The 20,899-nt window shown below is 49.8% G+C and overlaps 5 protein-coding genes across 5 annotated transcripts; 3 read left to right on the top strand and 2 right to left on the bottom strand.

The window, feature by feature from the left end:
* The first annotated feature begins 796 nt into the window (after positions 1-796).
* argEF (bifunctional acetylglutamate kinase/N-acetyl-gamma-glutamyl-phosphate reductase) lies at positions 797-4,525 on the top strand. The gene is made up of 3 exons (XM_020198722.1): positions 797-3,664; positions 3,717-3,957; positions 4,025-4,525. Exons 1-3 carry the CDS (start codon positions 1,235-1,237, stop codon positions 4,078-4,080), a joined length of 2,727 nt encoding a protein of 908 aa, XP_020058440.1. The 5' UTR covers positions 797-1,234; the 3' UTR covers positions 4,081-4,525.
* Positions 4,526-5,612: 1,087 nt separating this feature from the next.
* ASPACDRAFT_40918 (Rad21/Rec8 N terminal domain protein) lies at positions 5,613-7,730 on the top strand (the record flags this gene model as incomplete). The annotated part of the gene is made up of 4 exons (XM_020200843.1): positions 5,613-5,674; positions 5,767-6,256; positions 6,313-6,885; positions 6,948-7,730. 4 exons carry the CDS (start codon positions 5,613-5,615, stop codon positions 7,728-7,730), a joined length of 1,908 nt encoding a protein of 635 aa, XP_020058439.1.
* A 2,173-nt stretch (positions 7,731-9,903) lies between these two features.
* ASPACDRAFT_58474 (DUF3237 domain-containing protein) lies at positions 9,904-11,441 on the top strand (the record flags this gene model as incomplete). The annotated part of the gene is made up of 5 exons (XM_020203354.1): positions 9,904-9,972; positions 10,102-10,593; positions 10,684-11,004; positions 11,062-11,356; positions 11,413-11,441. 5 exons carry the CDS (start codon positions 9,904-9,906, stop codon positions 11,439-11,441), a joined length of 1,206 nt encoding a protein of 401 aa, XP_020058438.1.
* Positions 11,442-16,028: 4,587 nt separating this feature from the next.
* On the bottom strand, positions 16,029-18,241 carry ASPACDRAFT_76564 (methylisocitrate lyase ICL2). The gene is made up of 6 exons (XM_020204724.1): positions 17,807-18,241; positions 17,451-17,739; positions 16,977-17,389; positions 16,492-16,915; positions 16,189-16,442; positions 16,029-16,135 (listed from the first exon to the last, which is right to left on the bottom strand). Exons 1-6 carry the CDS (start codon positions 18,225-18,227, stop codon positions 16,128-16,130), a joined length of 1,809 nt encoding a protein of 602 aa, XP_020058437.1. The 5' UTR covers positions 18,228-18,241; the 3' UTR covers positions 16,029-16,127.
* Positions 18,242-18,751: 510 nt separating this feature from the next.
* On the bottom strand, positions 18,752-19,494 carry ASPACDRAFT_40915 (zinc finger MYND domain-containing protein; the record flags this gene model as incomplete). The annotated part of the gene is made up of 3 exons (XM_020200842.1): positions 18,752-18,856; positions 18,924-19,082; positions 19,153-19,494. 3 exons carry the CDS (start codon positions 19,492-19,494, stop codon positions 18,752-18,754), a joined length of 606 nt encoding a protein of 201 aa, XP_020058436.1.
* Between the last annotated feature and the right edge of the window lie 1,405 nt (positions 19,495-20,899).

Raw genomic sequence — 20,899 nt, 5'->3', positions numbered from 1 at the left:
TAATGAAGGACAGGTGGCCAGTGAACAGGCTAGGAGGAGTGTTCGGTTAAGGGAGGATCAGATAACGAAAGAGAACCAGAGTCTGAGAGACACTCATGGAGATGGCACTTGAAAAGGGAAGTGCGCTGGGGCACTGCGGGCAGTGGCTCCAGCCTCCAGAGAGCATTGATGGCAATGATTCGCTAGGGAGAGGGTAGTGGGTGGCTAGTAAGATCAGATAACGATTCTCAGAAATTATTATTGTATGATGGAAATTGATCCGGGACGTTTCAAGACTCCATTTTGCAATTTTCATTACGTGTGGGGATGGATACCGGGAGGGCAAGCATTGCCAGCAAGCCTAGGATGTTGGGGGTGGGTTTCTAGGTGTGTAGTGCTGAGAACCTGTGATTGCTGGGAACTGCTGGGAACTACTGGGAACTGCTGGAACTTGTCTCTGAGAATTTCATGGGAACCAGAATGGGGCCCTGCCGTATCCGTAGTTTGATCCTGGATCAATCAGTTCACCTAATATGAATGATGTGGTGAGTCATGCTGGGAAAGAGGAGCTCCGAAAGTCGCAGTCGCAGTGGCAGCGCGCACGCACGCAGGCAGGGCCAAGGGCAAGTTGTTCGGGCAGTTGTGCGGCGCCGCTTCCTTGCGCAATTTATTCCACTGGCTCGTTCGAATTTCCCTCAATTCCGAGCTTACCCAAAGATTAGGACTTTCCAGCAATGGTTGTAGGGAAAGACAAGTATAAAGAGGGGGAACGTAGGAAGGGGGTCTGGTCGCGAGTTGATGTAGATGTAACTCTTTTATCTTAAGTACTTGCAGGGAGGGAACGATCTCTCCCGGAGTGGGCACTAACTCAACTAAACCAACTTCTAGTTACTGACTAACTTACTACTTACCAACCTGCGTGAGTCAAGAGTAGGTTTCCGGCCGATTGCAGAAAATGGAAGACGCCCGCTCCGACAAGTAGCCGATCATCACTTTTACCATCTCGACCATCAAAACTCTTTGGAGCCTGCGGCAAATTCCCTGGCTGCACCCGAATTGGCTCCCTCCACACAACCAACCTTTTAACTCATTCCTCCTTGTCACTTTTCTCCTCCTTCTCCTCCTCCTCCCCCCTCTCCCTTCTTCCTCCTCCCTCTAACAATCTTCTTCCATTTTTCAACAGCTTCATTCATACTTTCGGGCTTCTCCCCCCTCCCCTCAACCTTTCTGTTCGAGTAGGCGCAAAAGCTGCCGCATGTTGGCTGGCAAGATGTTCTCCCTTCGCACTGCCGTGCGGAGAGCTTCCCCCAGCAAGCCCCTCCGCGCGCTCTCCGCACCGCTCGCCGTTTCTCGCGCCAGAATCGGCTCCCCCTCTGCCCGTCACTCACTCAAAGCTTCTGCCGTTCCATTGTTGCAAGGGCGTCAATACTCTCGTGCTACCGATCCTCAGCTTTCATCCACCCGCTCCACGGTCGTTCAGTTGCTGAGCAACATCGGCTCCAAGCGGGAGGTTCAGCAGTACCTCTCCCACTTCACTTCCGTCTCCCAACAGCAATTTGCCGTCATTAAGGTTGGCGGTGCCATCATCACCGAGCACCTTCAGACTCTCTCCTCCGCCCTCGCTTTCCTGAACCACGTTGGCCTCTACCCCATCGTTGTCCATGGCGCTGGTCCTCAGCTCAATCGCATGCTCGAGGATGCTGGAGTGGAGCCTCAATTCGAAGATGGAATCCGCGTGACGGACGGAAAGACCCTGGCTCTGGCCAGAAAGTTGTTTCTCGAGGAGAACCTCAAGCTGATTGAGGAGTTGGAGCGCATGGGTGTTCGGGCCCGTCCGCTCAATGCCGGCGTCTTCACCGCCGACTACCTGGACAAGGAGAAATACAACTTGGTCGGAAAGATCAATGGTGTTAACAAGAAGCCCATTGAGTCTGCCATTGAGGCTGGCTGCCTTCCCATCCTCACCTCCATGGCCGAGACCCCCGATGGTCAGGTTTTGAATGTCAATGCTGATGTCGCGGCTGGTGAGCTCGCGCGTGCCCTTCAACCCCTCAAGATCGTCTACTTGGCGGAGAAGGGTGGCCTGTTTAACGGTGACACTGGCGAGAAGATCTCCGTGATCAACCTCGACGAGGAGTATGATCACTTGATGACTCAGTGGTGGGTGCGTCACGGCACTCGTCTGAAGATCAAGGAGATGAAGGATCTCCTCAGCGACCTTCCTCGCACTTCTAGCGTTGCTATCATCCATCCCGCCGACCTGCAGAAGGAACTCTTCACCGACTCTGGAGCCGGTACCTTGATTCGCAGAGGCAACAAGGTCCACACCAAGACCTCCCTGTCCGAATTTGAGGATCTGGACAAGCTCAAGGATGTCCTTGTTCGCGATCGTGAGGGCTTGGACGCCCGCGCTACTGTCGATCGCTATGTTGAGGGCTTGAAGGAGCGCGACTTCAAGGCTTATTACGATGAGCCCATGAATGCGCTCGCTGTTGTGTTGCCCCCTCAGAAAGACGCCACCTCTTCGCTGGCACACTTGGCTACTTTCACCATCACCAAGTCCGGATGGCTCACCAACGTCGCTGACAACGTCTTCGCCGCCATCAAGAAGGAGTTCCCTAAGCTTGTCTGGACTGTGAAGGAGGACGATGAGAACCTCACTTGGTTCTTCGACAAGGCTGATGGCAGTCTTAGCCGTGAGGGAGAAGTCCTCTTCTGGTACGGGGTTGAGAGCGGTGAGGAGGTCAAGCAGCTCGTTCAGGAATTCAACGAGCACGGCCGCCAGATGTTCGGAGACATCAACCTCGAATCGCGGTTGCATCGTGCTGCCCAGGCCGCCACCCACATCGGTAAGGGTTTCGGTGCTAGCGGTGCTTCTACTGAGCAAAGACGTGCTTTCTCCTCGACTAGCAACGCTCTCCGTGCTGCTCGTTCGACTCGCCCTACCGTTCCTGTGCAGGCTTTCAGGACTTACGCTACTACCAACCCCAACCCCCCTCTTGGAGAGAAGAACATGTCCAACACCCGCCCTTCCAAGGTTGCTCTGATTGGAGCCCGCGGTTACACTGGCCAGGCTTTGATCAACCTGATTAACGCTCACCCTCACTTGGACCTGCGTCATGTTTCTTCTCGTGAGCTGGCTGGCAAGAAGTTGCAGGGTTATGACAAGCGTGAGATTATCTACGAGAACCTCAGCCCCGATGATGTCAAGCGCATGTCTGCCAACGGTGATGTTGACTGCTGGGTCATGGCTCTCCCTAACGGTGTCTGCAAGCCCTTCGTCGATGCTGTTGATCAGGGTTCCGAGACCGGCAACGTGATCATCGATCTCAGTGCCGACTACCGCTTTGATGAGAAGTGGACCTACGGTCTTCCTGAGCTGGTCAGCCGTTCCAAGATTGCCCAGGCTACCCGTATCGCCAACCCTGGATGCTATGCGACTGCTGCTCAGGTTGGAATCGCTCCTCTTGTCCCATACCTCGGTGGACAACCCACAGTCTTCGGCGTTTCCGGCTACTCTGGTGCTGGCACCAAACCCAGCCCTAAGAATGACGTCGAGAACCTTACGAACAACATAATTCCCTACAGCTTGACTGATCACATCCACGAGAAGGAGATCAGCTCACAACTTGGCGCCAGCATCGCTTTCATCCCCCACGTTGCGGTCTGGTTCCAGGGTATCCACGTACGTTTGGCTCCTACTTCTGTCCCTTCTTCATTGGCTAACTTTGGTCCAGCAAACCATCAGCATTCCCCTCAAGGAGGAGTTGACTTCTCGTGATATCCGCAACATCTACCAGGAGCGCTACGCTGGTGAGAAGCTCGTCAAGATCGTTGGCGAGCCCCCTCTGGTGAAGAACATTGCCGGACGCCACGGTGTTGAGGTTGGCGGCTTTGCCGTTCACTCCAGCGGCAAGCGTGTTGTTGTGTGTGCTACCATTGATAACCTGCTCAAGGGCGCTGCCACTCAATGTCTGCGTAAGTAGCCCTGAACTAATTAATGGCTCTCCTGATTCAAAGAACGATGCTAACACTCCGTGTACAGAGAACATGAACCTTGCCCTTGGCTACGGCGAATACCAGGGCATCCCCCTTGATTAGGTTGTTTGCACTTGTTATTTAAAAGCACCATGTAACATCCATCTAGTCGAAGGGTAGGTATATAATCCTTCAAATGCAGGAAAACAGTTCTTCTTAATCCCGAGGAAGTATAGCCTCATGTTTCGAGTTTTGCTCTTTTTTGCATGTCCCATACCCCACGTGCATCTTCCCGGGTTGCCATGGGTCGGAGATATCAGTAAACACTCTATCTCTTTCTTCATATTCCATGGTTTTCTCCTGGTCTCTGTTTTTCATCTACTGTCTTCTGGTTATGAATAGATCGATCCTGGCAATTATTTCAACCTGTCTCCTTTTCTCTTAAAAGCACTGGACAGCGATTGCTGTTGTATTGTATTTCGTCTGGTTGGTGCTAATGCAGTGTAGCTGGCCAGAGGAGCGCCAAAAGCTGATTTAGTTATTCTCATCTTATGCGGGTGGTCTCAGGTGTTCTCACTTCCTTGTCGACTTGCTAGCCGGGCGTCTTTCCTTACGGTGGTTCGGATGCCTCTTCCCTAATACAATCCCCGATAGACAGCGGCGAATCATTTCATCAATAAGACATACTCTTAAGCTCAGATACTCACATCTCTTGCGGTTCATGTCCCTGCAGATTTGAAAACGTCGTTCGTTGCGGAAAGTCGGAGTGACCTCACGCGCCCAGACTCGTCATCTGAATCCTTTTCAACGCCGATACTGAAAGTCTCTTCGATTAATCTACCACTCTTGAGAGCGTGTCTTGCTCATTCAGGCACGCGTTACTTTCGTGTACGAGCTTCGCGTCCATATATCTAGTATTTGCTTGACTGTTACCTTTCCCAAGGACAAGTACTTCCCACACCTCTACCTCATCCCCGAGCCCAAATAACTTCACCTTTCAGGACAGCTCACTTTCCAGAATTGTCAGGGTTCACACCACAAGACCTTGCCGGACGTCATCTGCTCTCTGATCTTAATACCAGCAGTATTGGAGTCTCCAATCATTCTTTGACTTCACGTGCTCGACCCCAACCGCACAGCAGGCGGCTTGGGGCCGGTAGCATACAGCTCTTCGTTCAAAAATGTTCTACAGTCATGAAAGTAAGTCAACCTTCTAACTCGCGGAGGTTCACGTACTAGCTAAAGCATTTTCATTCTTCTAGTACTTACTTCTCCCGAGTACGGCGTGGCGACAATATGGTTCGCTTCAATTCCACGCGTCGACTCTACGCTTGAAAAACGTATAGAGTGGCTAATATGACCTTCGTCTTCAGGCTAGTCGCAACCCTGGGCTCGAAGTCTGTCACCAGACGTCTAAATAGAAAGACTATACTGGATGTGGATGTCCCCAAGGCGTGCGGCGCCATCATGGAGCCGGGGGCACCAATGGCACTGAGGCTTCAGGGAAATCTTCTGTAAGATGCTCACTGTCCAGATCGTGGTATGGGCTGTTTCATTTGCTTACAAGACACCCAACTACCAGATACGGGGTTTCAAGGGTTTACAGCCATCAATGCGGGTATACGCTCACAGATGTCCAAGCCATGCATGACAAAATGAAAACAATGCTGAAGACTCTACCGGGTGGTGGTCTGGACGCCTCTGCTGGGAAGGCTAGGTACGTCTCGTTTCCGTTAATGGGGGTAGCAGAGGGGCGTCTTTGAATTCTCTGACCACCGCTGGTATGATACTAATGTCCCTCTTTTATAGGCCCGAGCAGCTCATCTTGCCTTACGATCCCTCGTTCCTGCCTGATAGCCTCCCTGGGCTTATCCTTGACCTCTCGAGCTTCAATGCATTGACTGAGGTCGACCAGAGCGCATCGACCTTTTTCAATTGGCCAAAGACACCCAATTTGAGTCAGTCGGTCGTCTCGCAAAACACAAGTCTGCAATTGAGCCTGCCATCCGATGACAATTACGCAGGAGGCTTGGGGGGCTTCGCCTCGGATACCGATACTGTTGGGGATGGTCCGAGGTGCATTGCTTCGGAAAGGATCAGACCTTTTCCGCTCGACGAAGAGATGGGTGTGATTCTTCAAGCTGATTTCGAGTTCGACGAGGACGGAAACATTGTTGAGCTGGGAGCAACTCCCCAAGTTGGGAGTATATTACACAGTGTTGCTCACAGCCACCACGAAAGGGGGATCGCGAGTGATTTTGGGGTCTGTGCTGAAGAAGATATCATCATAGATGATCAGGTATACCTTTCGTGATGACTATATGTGACACAGTACTAACTCGGAGTTTATTCAAGATCAACATGATCGAGGACGGTCTCGGATTAGGCGAGAAACCCGAGCAGATTACCCGAGGTGCTGGTCATTTGCCGGCCAGATCAACACCTTTTCCCGACATGGTTCTAGATGACGAGGCTGCCCCAGAAGCACATGCAGTGTCAATGGCTCAGAAGCAAAGAGCCCCGAAGGTTATACAAGCGGATGACCAGATCGGGCTAAGAAACAGTGAACTAGCTCACCTGAACCAGAACTTTGTGGAACTTATGGCGATAGCCTCGAAGCAAAAGTCGAAGAACAAACTTCCTACACTATCGAAGAAGAACGCAGCCTTCTGGGTATATGGTCAGGGAATTGGCTCTGTTGGGAAGGGAGTAGGCAAGTCTCATGCGAAGCATCCATTGCATCTCTTCTCAGGAGAGCAACTTTACAACACTCTTACAGCGACTGCTGCCAGTCTGAGTCCTAAGCGTGTTCACGACTCCATAGAAGATGAGGAACAAGAACATACCGGAAGACGCGTACGAGCTAGGAATAATGGCCAGCCAGCTGATCAAACGGAGTTTCCCAACAATGATGATCTTTGGAACCAGGTTGGTTCTCTCATGTTTACCTGCCTTGCATAGAAGATTGGCTACTAAGCTATTTTGTGCAGGATGTTGAGATGGGTCGCCATGCCTCGTCAGTACTCCATGATGAAGGCTCCTTTCAGATGCCCTGGAATATTACAGCCTCTATACATAGCTCTCGACAGGGATCCATTGCTCGCAACATCCTCCCCGGTATTGGAAGTGTTAGTGACTTTTCATCACACGGCTTCTCTGACACAGGTCTTTTAAGGCCACGCAGCCGCATTACAAGCTCGAGCCCTCTTGCTGGACGTGGCTTTCCATTCGATATCGAAGCACTTGACAACCTGCAGCTCCCTGGTCACGAGCTGGAGGATGTAAACATGTTTGAGGACTTTGACATCTCGCAATACCTGCACACAGAACCGGAAGCAGACCACGGTGGAGTCGCCCGTAACAACGCAGTCGAAGCTATCGCGGCCGAACCTGGGCATGCTTCTGCCAGCCTCCCAACCCACGGGGATGACTCGCAGAGATCCACTCTCGACCAGGAAAGTCTGAACTTCCTCGACTTCCTCATCGCTAAGATTGCAGCATTGGCTCGTACAGATGAGAGAGATGGCCAGGACTTGATGCGCCCATCCTCAAGTCATTTTAGTGGTATCAAGCAAACAATGCACTTTTCTTCCCTTCTTCCCCCCGCCAAGACATCTCGCATTGTGGCTACCCAAGGTCTAATGCACATCCTCGCCCTGGCTACCAAAGGCCTGCTCACGGTCCATCAAGATGAGGCACAGTATCTAGGTGGTGACAAGTATGGCGAACTCTACCTGTATGGCGAGATTTATCTCAGTTTGCCAGAGATCTGAGAGTGCGCTTTGTATGTGAGCACATCAGCCGTCTCAGCTGATTCGGACAGCAGTCGGTACATACTAAAAACTCTGTATTTTTATGTTCAACATGGTCTCTCACATTCCTGTCTCTTCCCATCAGACTGCCCTCGTTTTTCTTTTCTATACTGATAGTTCGTGGTATTCTTTCCAACTTCTATGGTGTCGGATGGATTTACAATACGGTATTTAATGCTCATACAGATGGTGGTTCGCGAGCGGTTCTTCGTCTCACCCGAAACTTCCATTTGCAACTCACTTCGATATTTCTCTTCTTTACCACTTTTTCTATTTCTTCTGATTAATTATTGCGATCACTGAAGATTTCTCAATGAAATCCTTGTTGCCATGTCATTGCAAGCTCGAAATTCCCAAGACTTTTCATCATTAGCTGCTGGTGATGACTCAAGGATAGCGTCAGAGAAGGGTCGACGGTCTTTATTTGATGAATGGTAAGAATGTATGGATGGTTTGGTAGCGAATCGTAACAGTCAACGCCGACGAGGGCAGCGTTAGGCAGGAAGTATAAACTAAAAAAAACAAAAAGAAAGCCAATGCACATGAACAAGTAGGCCCGCATGTAACAGGGACAGAGGGGGGGGGATTGAGGGAATGTGACAGCGGTCTGGGGAGCAGTTCCTTCGCTTGGCATACTTACAGCTTACTCCATAACTACCTTATGAGGCTGGTCTTCACCATCTATTATAAGGCTTGATACCCGTTATCACCAATATTTCTGACAACTGACGACTTCTATACTACTTGGTGAACAATGGAAACATTACACCTCTTCCTACGGTGTCATCCCTCTACACGAGGAAATCAATTCAATGTCCAGCATTTCAGAGCATAGTAAGACACGGAAAGGCAGCACGCGTGGTTGAGGTGGCTGTGTAACCCCCCAGTGTGTCCTGACACAACATCTGATTCTGCAAGCCGCAGCCTTCGTCGACAAGGATAGATGGCCTTCGCAAGAAGAGAGGTGCATACGCAGATCTTGATGCGTGATGCGATCTCAATCTCTGTTTTATCACTTAAGTTAGTAGTTGGTTCTTTGGATTCCAAACACGGCCGACGCGGTGGTAAAACTGGGAACAGGTGGTATGATATGCTCGGACCCGTCTGGTCATGTTACTCTCTTACTTCGATACAGCCGGAGGTGGTATTCGTTAGTTTGCCAGTACTGCCAGTACTGTTCAGTAAGTTACCAGTACACAATTTTTGGCAGAGGTCTGTAAGGTCAGAATTTACTACTCCTTGGGATATACCGTGGTCGAAGAAGGTCAAAATGCGGTTGAAGAAACTGCATATCTAAACCTGTCACCCCAGGAGGTTGCTGGCAGCACACCGGCTTATTTTTAGGAAGAAGGAAGTGGACTCGGTCAGCCTGCCGCCTGATAGCCTTGGTTTTGACTTTGCGAAGAGGACTCATGAGTCGATCGTGTTTGAGGGGGTCGAAGAGGTGGTGATTGTCTTTGTGTCTGGATGCTGATGCATTTCATTCTCTATTTCGTCCGGTTAGATGAATCTGGTAGTTACGATAGATGAATGGTACAGTACAGGATAAAGAAGCAAGAATATTTTTCCATGCTCTGGCATTTTTCCCACCCTACGAAGAGGAGACTCGATCGGGTGAGTGGCTTGGTTAAGTTACTGGTTAGTCAGCCCAGCCCAGCCCGAATGCCAGGATCCAAATTACGCGGGCGATGTGTAAGGTCTCGTCCGTCTCGTCCGTCTCGTTCCGTTTTTAACGAGTTCGCGTAAATTAACCGCCACTTGCCGTCAGTTTGTCTCGTTTTGTTCTCGTTACCTCGTTCTCGTTCTGGTTTTGTCTTGTCTTGTCCCTCTCCCCCTGCTCTCTTCTCTCTCTCTCTCTCTTTTCTTTCTCTTTCCCACTCTCTTCCCTTCCCTCCCTCCACTTTCTTCCCGTCCCGTCAAACATTCATTGATTCTTCCTTTTCACTCTCGCTCTCCCCCCGAGTTTTGGCTGCCTTGTCCTCGTCCTGCTCCCTCGTTTCGCTCCCTCTCCCACCCTCCCCCTTCCCTTTAAATCATCCTCTTGAGATCCTGTGAGATCGTCTTGTAAATCAGGCGTGGTTTCTTTCCCTTTCACCCCCCCAATATCGATTTATTCACCCCATTTGTCGTGAACATGGGTCGGACAGTCGACCAGGAAGTTCACGCGGCGTTCGTCGAGTTCCGCGCCAAGGAAGACGATAAGGTGCGTGACTTTCGTATTTCCCGTAATATTTCCAAACGCCCGCCTACCAACAGAAACTACCCCCCCCCCCCACCGTCAGCACCCGTCATCGTTACTGACATAACGATTCTGTTTGTTTGCTCTTCGCAGTGCCTTTCCGTCCAGTGTATCTATTGCCAGCAAATCCGCGCAAAGAACACCTCGCGTCAGAAGCAGCACCTGCTCGAATGTCCCGGCCTCCGTCATACCAACCCCCAAGCTCAGTCACAGTCCGCTCAATCCACTACTAACGGCATCGGTGCTGCCAACGGATATCCTCCCACTCCCAATGGCGCCTCTGCCACAGCTCCCGGCGCTGGGCCAGGGCCAGGTGCCCTCGCGACCCCGAATGGACCCATGATGTCCAACGGTGTCAATCCGCATGCCACTCCGATGCAGACGCCGCTGCAGAATATGCAGGGACGCGCTTCCTTGCCGACGTCAGGCCCTGCCGGGGCCACCTCCACGGCCGCTGCCGCGCAGCAGGCCCCTCGTGCGACACCCAAGTCCAAGCCGAAAAACTCGTCCTCCAACCTCCCCGCCCCGCCCCTCGATGACGTGCATGCTGCTTTCGTAGAGTTCCGTGCGAAGGAAGAAGACAAGGTAAGACCCACACCGGGTTTCATGGGCGAGCGAAAACACGCGCGCGGCCTGCACGGAAGTTCTGACGCGAACTTCTTCTCTTTCTTATAGTGTCTGTCCGTCCAATGCATATACTGCCAGCAAGTCCGCGCGAAGAACACGAGTCGACAACGCCAACATCTGCTGGAATGCCCCACCTATCTCAGTGTCATGAAGGACTCGATCCCCGCCAACAACCTTCTCCACACCTTCCCCGAGGGCGACGTGGCCCGCTCGCTGCAGATCCCCGCGCCTACTCTCGAGTTGGACTTTCGTATGAGCATCAAGATGAACCCCAAGGTCGCTGTGGGCGAGAGTATCTGGGGTCAGCGTGACTGGGTGACATTTGTGGGAGGGCAATGGGCAGGTCGATGGGGCAAAGGCATTATTTTGGTAAACACCTTTCGTGCGCCAGAAGAGGGCATTCGCATCATGCTAACCTGATATTAGCCTGGGGGACAGGATTCTCAGATCGTGACTAAGGAGTCATCCACCAGCCTTCGAGCGAGCTATATGCTTCAGACCGCCGACGATCCTCCCGCGTACATTATTGTGAAGACCAATGGATGGTTGACTGGTTCTAAGGACGTCTTGGACAAGGTCAACGACCCGACCGTGGCCGATGGTGTCAACCCGAACACGTACAAATATCGCATCAACCTATCTATGGAGACCGGAGATGAACGTTACGCATTTTTGAACACCCTGATGTGGATTGGCAGTGGCTGTCGCCGGAACCAAGAAGGTTAGTCGGACCTTCTTCTCCTACTATGCCCTACCATCACTAATGCTCTTGAACAGTTATTTTCGACGCCTTCCGCGTCAACTAATTTGCCATAAAATTGCAGCTGTTTTGTCCGTTATTAAGCGAGTAGCAAATTTGATTTCATGGGGGGAAATTGCGGTCCATCTTCTCTCTGCTCCTGGGGAATTGCTTCAATCCCTACTCCTTTTTCTCAGTCTATATCTTTCATCTGCCTCCAGCCGAACGGGTGCGTTGTGTGGTATCTATGAATGTTTTGACCGTTGTAATCCGCCTGAACACCCTGTTCTTTCCTATCTTGTGGGGATACAAGTGACAATATCTCATCATCAGCCATAACAGTCACGAATCTGCTTATTGATGTGTTTGTTCCGCCATAGTGGCAAATGCAGCACATTGCAGCTGAAATGTTTCATCATGAGCTTTCTTCTTATGTTTTTCAGCCTCAGCTGCTCGGCCTCCGCTTCTCTACCGGTGCTATCTCATTTCCTACTTGTGTAAGATCTTCAATCTCCTTGTTTTTGCCGTGTTTGTCATCGCATCCAGGAACCCAAATTGCCATGACCAATGTCATTCTGTCCGGGGTCATAATTTTTTCTTCTTGTTGGTCTGTACCCGTATCGAAATCTCGGACATATAATCTCATTCACAGAAGGGAATGTTTCTCTTCTTGCGCGTGTGTATATGTCATATGTGCGTGTGTGCGCGCGTGTCTTATGTATGTGCAGGTGAAGATCTTAGGGAAGTCTCACGATAGTCAACTAGGTGGTAGAAACGATTGTTGCTGCAGCTTGTTGGACATCTGGCATATCGTTTAGTTAGCCCTTCATAGCATTAATAAATTCAAAGAGAGAGGCACTTGTTGAACCCCGGTGTCTATACCTGCGGACCATAGATCTAGACCCTGAAATATATTTCCCTTACTGGGCGGAAGTAAAGTAAGAGTGGTGTTGGTGCATTGCGGGTTGCGGTTCGGTATTTCGGCGGGTATTTACCCTAGTGAGGTATGCTTACAGAATACCTACCTCGTCTCGTACCTGGTTTGGTTACCGAACCTCATCATACCCAGCTCCGTACCCGATGGGGGAAAGTGGTAACTCACGTTAGTATGGTAGTAACTTATCTTGTTATGGGACATCAGGTACCATGTTGACACTTCCATTTCTGATCTTTGGTTACGATTTTGCTGGGTACTGAGTCCCGAGCGATGCGCTTAAGAGGGTGTGTTCGGGGATGGTGGGTGTAATTGCTAATTGCTTTTGTTTGGTTCTGGGCTGGGGGTTGTCTTCGAGAATAGGATGATCTCTTTGGGTGTATTGGATGATACTGAGAGTCAAATCCTGATGAGTGTAGACAGAATTTGTTTTTGTTAGATACAAAAACGTGCTTGTTGTTGTGTGGGCTCGCAGACTGCTTCCTTGGAAGGGGAGGCTGTACTGCACCTGCACATTTGTTCACACCCTCTTTTGGATACATAAAGTAGCATTTAAGAGATTGTTCGTACGATGAAGTTGGAACTAGCTCAACTCAAATTCCTCAAAGTAAAGAAAAAGAACATGCGTCTTACTCGTGACAGAAATGAGAACCACATAGAAACGCTGCTCAGGATTTGAAAACATGCCGCAATACAGTCAAACATAGGAGAGAAGAGGCATGCATGCAACGGAGACCAGGCTGTAGCTTACTAGGCAATGGCTTCAGACTGCATCTCTGCCTCCCAGTTGTTTAAATCACAGCGTAATCGTTAGGCAGACAGAGATCTTTCTTGTAAGCAGCCCCACAATCGACACCGACACCTTCTGCAGCTGCCTTGATAGGCTCGATGAATGACTTTTGAAGCGCATCAGGGACACATTCGCATCGAGCAGCAGTGGGCGGTTCCAATTCTTTGAGAAATTTGCACACGATGATAAGTAGTCCGAGGTTAAGAAATTTCTGCGCCTTGCATGCGAACAGTTCCATCAACTCCTGATGGAGTCGATCGGTATGCTCCGCATGGCACTTCAAGAGACGCTCTAAGCTTCCAGGCAGGATATTCTTCAGAGCCTTGTTTGGCTCGAAACTCTCGGAGCGGAAGTTTAGGATATTGACAACACGCATGCGTAGCTCTTGCAACTTCACAAAATCTGCTAACGAGCCAAACCAATTGTCAGGATGATCAAGCTCAGACTCTGCCTCTCCGTCATCATCTTCATCAAAATCAGATTCAAAGTCAGGAAATGACTGGCCGTGAAGCCCGAGCTCTACCAGGCTATGCTTTTGCGTTGAAAGGGATTTGTAGAATGCGCTGGGACGAAATCTCTTGAATGACTCCACAAGCAGTTCTATGTCGTTATGATGCCATTCGAAAACTTCGAGGTTCTGGAAGGCTGTTATTAGTTCTCTCATGCCATACCTTCCGTTGCCCATTATCACGACTTCAGTGATGGACAAAGTCCCCCGTTCGAACCCAAGGTCAGGCACTGTATCACCGTTGTCTGAGTCCAGCAAACCGCACCACAGTGTGACCTGTCTCATAGATGGGGGATCAAAGAAAGGTAGGTAATCGCTCGCCTGGGATGGTACCCACAGGTCAGCTGGACCGGTCTTAGTACTAAAGCCATAGAGCTCCTGCAATATAAATGTGAAGGCTGCCTCTGCTGCCTGTGACACGATACTGCGAATGAATTTGCCAACAAGCGATGCGGACTCCACGTAAAAACCAGAAAGATCTGGCAAATATGTCAGAAGAACAGCAATCCATGCATCGCAACCACCTATAACCAACTCCTCTTCCCATTCCGTAGTTTCTTCTGGTGACTGGCTGATCTCTGCAACACGGCTGCCGATGCTAGGGATATCATTCCTTGTAACCTCAAAGTTGGTACTTGACGCTCTGATATTCAGAGCGACGTTGGTTATAGCAATAGACGGGTTACGCTGGACTGTGGTCAAGAGAGGCTCTATTTGCTTCTCATTCAAACTTATCACGTGGTAGGCACGAGAAAGAAACAACGAACGCCAGCGCTTACGCACGAGAAGCAGAGGCATGTAATCATTATGATTGAAGCTTTGCATTTTCTCTTGCCCAATAAGTAGTAGAATCTCATTTGGCAGCTCTTCCATGTTGAAACTCAGTTTAGGAGGAATAATCAGCGTATCACTCAGTTGATCAGCCCCGTGGTGGCCGAGGGATGGCTTCCTGGTCTCAATGCTCGGGCCAGACAGAAAAAGGAGGAACTATAGAGAGCCTCACTTTTCGACGAATCTGTTAGCTGATAAAGTAAAGAGAACAAGAGAAGTGATACACGTGGGTATCAGGCATGGAAGGAACTTTCTTACCTTGAGTTGGATCGCCCGTCACTAAAAAGAAAAGTATACCTTGCGCTCAGTTTTTGGGATAGCAGTTCCACAGCAGATTCTGGTAAGCCAAGACTTGTGATGGGTGGTATAGAATGAAGAGAAAGGTAAAGTTAAGGTTCAGGATTCGTGTTGATTGTTTATTGGAGAAGTAGAACAGAACGATCACTGAAGTCGGAGAGACGAGTGTAGTAAGTGAGGTGGTCCTGTAAGTGGATTCTGCGAGAGCGCGAGGGAGGACTAAGTGACCGACACTCCACCTTCTGCCTTCTTTCCTGTCTTCCACACTACCTCCAACCTTTCTTTAACTCTCTTTATTTATGTTCTTTTGCGGCTATCTCAACCCCTCTCTGAATCCCAAATTGTTTTCACACCAGCCCACTTGCCACTCCGCAGATCTTCAAGATTTGATCTTAGCATTTTGTGAGAATCGATTTCACATCTAGAGATTTCCAGAGAAACAGCATCGACTTAGCGGTGCCCAATGTCAAGATAATTTTGACTTGACTGCGGGACAAAACGGAGAAGTTAGCTTCAATGAGTTACAGAAAAGGACCTGAAATGAGTCAAATTGGGCTCACAACTCACTTCCTCTTGCAAAATGAATTCATTCTGCTACCCGTTCACCGTTCCACGGAGACGACCTTGAATGCATAATATGAAACGAGCGAAGGCATCGCGTCAGACACATAGTTCTGAGAAGCTTGGATGGTGACAAGAAGGGCGTGGAGGACATAGAGCTTGTCGCAACCAAGGCCATGCGAGTCTCTCGAGAAATACCAACACTTGTCAATGTATTGCGCTATAGTGCGGTGTGCGCGCTACAAACAAGTAGGATAGGCAGCTCCGACGACACTTAATTGCCGAGAGGCATGCTTCAGTCCATCGGATGACTTATCGGCGACTGGGTCACTGGTTTGGGCAGTGGAAGAGGGGTAGGTAAGGAGAAAATCCTCGGATAACGCATAATCCTGCAACTGGTTGAAATATGAGAAAACAGGAGTGTTCAATGAAGAGAAAGCTATGGGAGATGGGTGGAATATAAAGAAGAAGAAAGGGGAAGAGGGAGCGTTGCTCAATTGGAAGTTTCCGAGCCCGCCAGTCTCGTTCTCAAGGCTCTCTCGATAGCTACTTCCACTCTCAACCCGATGAGATATCTGGTTTCTCGCCAGAGATGGCTCGATCAAGTTTCGTCATAATCTTACAAAAGCTTTGATAACCACAAGACGAGAAGGTGTCCTTCGAGAGATGATGTGAAAGCTATGGCAGTATCAACTGTTTCAGTGCGTGGAGGTCGGTAGATGTAGGCTATATCGGGATTCATGTGTTAAATTACGGGATTGGGTGAATCATTCACACCGAAGTTTGTTGTTGAGTCTCATTTATCATTAAGTTACAAAGCCATTCAACTAATTCAGAAACCTGCGAGGTCATTAGCTAAAAGTCTATAATCAGCACCGATACTCTCCACTTACCCTTCTCTGTGTTGCCCTCGCCCATACTCTTGCTGCTGCTACTGCCGCTCTGGATTGCCCCAAGAATGCCGTCAAGATAGGGCGCACCACTCCATTTCTGGTGTGTAAGAACATCCACGCCCAGCTCCTTTTCCCGAGCTTGAACCATGCGCACGTAAGCGAGCATGCCGTCTTCCTTGAAAGCCCGGGAGAGTTCTGTCGTGATAGTTGCGTTGCTGTGCAATCCAGCGAGCGAGATGAGTTGGAGTACGAATCTAAGCAGGTAAGTCTTTCTGATTTTCAAAATAGAAGTGACTGACTGACCCATGTTGCGCCAAATCCCAAATGAACGACTTAAGAGACGCTTCGTCGAAACCATGTCCCATCCAATTGAAGGACGGACTCAGGTTGTATACCAGCTTCTTACCGGGGAACGCCTTGCGCACCTCTCCTGCCAATGACCCTGCTTTCGCAACGTCTGGGTCACCAGTCTCGACCCAGAGAAGATCCGCATACGGTGCGAACTCCCGTGCTCGCTTCGTAGCTGCGGGGAATCCAGCACGATAGTGATAATATCCTTCCCTGGTACGGGGGCTATCACAAGACCAGACAACCGGTTTCTTCGTGTAATCGCTGGCTAGGACTCTGCGGCGAGAAATTGAAAGATCAGGGCTCGCTTGAACGCGCTTCTTGTATGCGTCCCGGGCGGACCGAGGAGCCTTTTCTGCTTCGAGATGTGCTTCGACGGCTATATCACACCACGTGGTTAGTTCCAGACGTTGAGGGGGAAACTGGGATAATCAACAGACCTTCATCAAAGGTGACCAGCTTGTGTTTCTTGACCCACTCAGATTCATAGGCATCGATCTCCGAAGGGGCAGCGCCCTCCCTTTCCATGGCCTGCAAAGTCTCGGCGAGTGGCTCAACCTCCTCCGTCACTCCAAGAATGAATTCGTGGTCGCGCACATCGATAGCACTGCTGATGAGCCGTCCACTTTCGGAATCTGTGCGTGCAATAAGCAGGTTCTCGGTTCCCATCAGATCCCACTGGAAGCGAGCTGCGACCAATCTGTTGATATGCTCCCCAATGGGCACAAGTACCTTGCCAGCTAGGTGACCGCATTTCTTTCCCCCATGAAGCTGATCCTCGAAGTGCACTGCAGCGGCACCATTCTCCGCGAAAAGCTTGGCTAGCTTCAATACAGCGGAAAGCCCACCATGTCTGTATGGAACGTTAACAACGTGATCATGGCCGAATCCGTCCAAGTGAGCACAGCACATACCCCGTGTCGCCGTCAGCCACAATCGGACGCAGGTAATCAATGTACGGAGTCGAGTTCCGTTGCTCAGCGGTCAGCTTCCGTCTAGCGTCCCACTGTTTCCGATCGTGTAGCTGTTGCGCCTTGAACAATCGCTGGACTTGATTGGGTACTGTGTTGTATGGATAATCGCCGAAGTCAGGAGACACCTCGTTCGTCGTCGTTAGGAGTGACGAGCAAGCCCATCCCGAGATGTACAGGACCTCCTGGTGAGGTGCCTGCTGCGTCATCTGGACCGGGTCAATGGCGCCCACTTGGCAATAGTTAGCACACCAAGAAAAAGAATTGATAAAGGCCGAGGAACCACTGTAGATACATACTCGTGTGAACCGGCTTTCCTTGCGCTGCCTTTTCATTCAAGAGATGGAAAAGCTTCCGCGCCATCAACGAACTCGGGTATGTTTGTTGAAGGGAACCGCGTTTGCTGACGACATCCGCGGCGGAGTAAGGCCGCTTGATGCCCTCGAAGCGGGGAGATTGCCACCATTCTTCCACATCCCTTATTTGCTGTTCGTGGAGAGCATCCTCAGCTGCCCCGGTCTTGTCTGCTGTCGAGAGAAGTTGGTATGAATCCGCAGGTAACGTTGCTGAGACGGGTGGTTCCACGGGGGGGAGCGATGATGCCGACATCCGCGGATAACCGCATGTGAAGGAGCGCACAGCAAAGCGCGACAGACTGCTCTCAGCGACGGGTCGGAGAGGAATATATCGAGGGAGCCGACGAGGAAAAGAGCGAAGCATCATTCAAGGAATCGTGGTCGGATACCACAAGGTTTACCTTCTGTGGAGAAGGGAGGGATGTGTGTCTGGGGAGAGGGGGTCACTTTAAGGTGGCACTCGGTCCGAGCACCGTCGCAAGCCGGCCGATCAAACCAGCCTCGGTCTGGGGGCGGGCAATCCACACATCCCGCAATACCCGCTTATCCGGGGTGGCTGGTACTTACTAGCTTGAGGATAGTAACTTACACTATTACAGTATTGACTAGCTAGTTCACTACTGAAATTTGGGAAACAAGATGCAATACTAACTGAAATTGTATTTTTGTGGTTTCAGGTTTTTATCTTTCCGTGAAACTCGTTCAGGCTCATCTGAGTGGGAACACATACAGTAGGTCCAGCAGTGAAAAAAGAACAGAACATCTCGTTCGTGATAATGAAACAAGGTAATGAAGCCAGATCATGAAACAAGAGGTGATGCAGAGATCAACCGTGTGCTCGAAGCAACTTCCTCGTTATTATGCCTTGGCCCTACAGTTCAACAAGGCTTACTCGTGCCCCATCTCAATCATGAGGGAACGGAAGTTCTGATTCTGAATAACCTTGCAGAACTCCTTGTGTTTGTTGATGTTCCAGCTGCCCGCCCTACAACCCTAGTACAGAGTTAGCAGACTCATCTTTGACCATACTGATTCGATCTATCGAGGGAGGTCTCCTTACGCTGTTACAGTATCCGATGACACCGCAGCCATCGCAGGTCGTGATCTGGTCAGGCTCATTACGACACCAATGACACCTCTGATGGGCAGCAAAGCTCAGAGGCCAGGTTCTCATCTCATCACTGAGTTCCAGAAGCTCATCCAACGATGTTGGGATGATCTTGATTCGCATGGTTTAGTACCGGTTTACCAGGGAAGAGGCGTGATTGTCAGGGCTTAAAGATCCATACCTTGAGTTGGCGATATTCGTAGACACGGATGCCATAAACCTCAATTCCAAACTGGTGCTTGCGGGCGTGCATGATGGCGATGGTATTTCCAACCTTCAGGTGCGGACACTGACTTAGAGCACGACCTCGATCCGGTCCCTCGAATCGCAGGGTGACAAGATGTAGATCAGTGCTGCGGGTCCCGATGACGAGGAAGGGCGAGGTCTCGTAAGCGAGGATTTCGAGAAGGAGACAGCCATCTATTCCGGGAGTAAGTTCGTGGGTGTCGAGATCCTCGATGGGGATAGCGGCAAAGCCGGGGAAGCGATTGGTGTCTCTGAGATCAGGGTACGAGATAGTCATCTTGAAGGGTAGCGTTGATGATCAAGTTGTAGGAAGTTATGATATTCTGGGGAGCGAGAAGGATGGGTGTAGATAGAGTTGTGCTCACAGAGGAAGTACTCACTATGATGGGACGTGTTCGAAATGGGAAGGAACGATGAACGACTCAGCGAACGACTCAGCGCCGAGATGAAAACTCTTCATTAGGATACATTCACCAAGCTACAGCAGCCTAGTCCACATCTACAATACTTAGTCACTGGATGCTGGAAACCCTGAACACTTTTGGTAGCTTTGATCTCGATCTAGTAATACTTTGCACTTGCGAAGTGACGAATATGTCTTTTAGATGTTAGACTCTCTGTGTTGAGGAAATCTCTCACACTTTTGTTAGGCAGGTCACTGCTATTGTATAGAAGTTTTGAGCAGTTGTACAAAATTCTGTAGTTGAGACGAGACTATGCCAAAGTTATAGTTAAAAAGGCCAAGTCGCTAGCCAGCTATGAATACAATCACAAAGAACAACCACAAAGAGCACCTACATCAAGAATGATATTCATATAATCTACCTGAGATCATTCAGCTGGCTAGCCTGTACACTCTACTCTCAGTTAAACAAGCCTTAAGATGTTAACAACTTGGACCCGTAAAGATACAGGATGTCCTTTTATTATAGTTGAAAGCAGCTGGTCCGCTTATATAGAGCAGCTATCAATGCCGATGATACTGGAATATCACATGGAGATCAGTCCTGAAATCCTAAATTTAAGATTGTTGGAGTAAACACCCCAATCTATACCTGTCGAATAGACGGATCGGTAGACCCAGAATGATCGTGTCATGGCAAACGCGGGCACTATGTCTCTTGTCCTACAGAGCTTTGCAAAAGCAAGCTACAAGAATTAAAGAATTGGAATTAGCTTGCTAGGTTTTCGAGCACAAACACCTACGCCATACATCCGCTATGCTGTTGGCTGACTCGAGTATCTGGGAGCCTGAATGCAGCATGACGGCAGCCAACCGAGCTATGTCTTGCTCTGGTCATACATCAGATACATAGTTCTTATTCCAAGGCCAGTGCCTGTATTAAAATGTCATACATATGCTGGCCTTCTGATAAGCGGTGAAGCCCAGCTGCACGCTCGTTCGTCTTCCGATTTGCCAATATGTAGGTGGATATGCCGATACTTGGAATATCATATGAGACAGTAGCATCTCGAGTGTGCGTGCAGGATCGAGAATGCGTCCACTGATGCTATGCAGTTGACTTGCATGGTCTTACGTTGCGTCAAACCATTCAGTCGGTATCTGACTCTCTGACGTGTCAGGCCGAGATTCGTCTTTTGATTTAGGTATCCTTGCATTCTATTTCGGTCTACGATTTATTCATGCTACGATAATTTTCTGCACAAATCTTCTCGCAGTA

This window comes from Aspergillus aculeatus, assembly GCF_001890905.1.
Source record: "Aspergillus aculeatus ATCC 16872 unplaced genomic scaffold ASPACscaffold_4, whole genome shotgun sequence".
NCBI classification, from domain to species: Eukaryota; Fungi; Ascomycota; class Eurotiomycetes; order Eurotiales; family Aspergillaceae; genus Aspergillus; species Aspergillus aculeatus.
The sequence above is the reverse complement of the archived record's forward strand: the minus strand, read 5'-3'. Positions and strand labels throughout refer to the sequence as shown.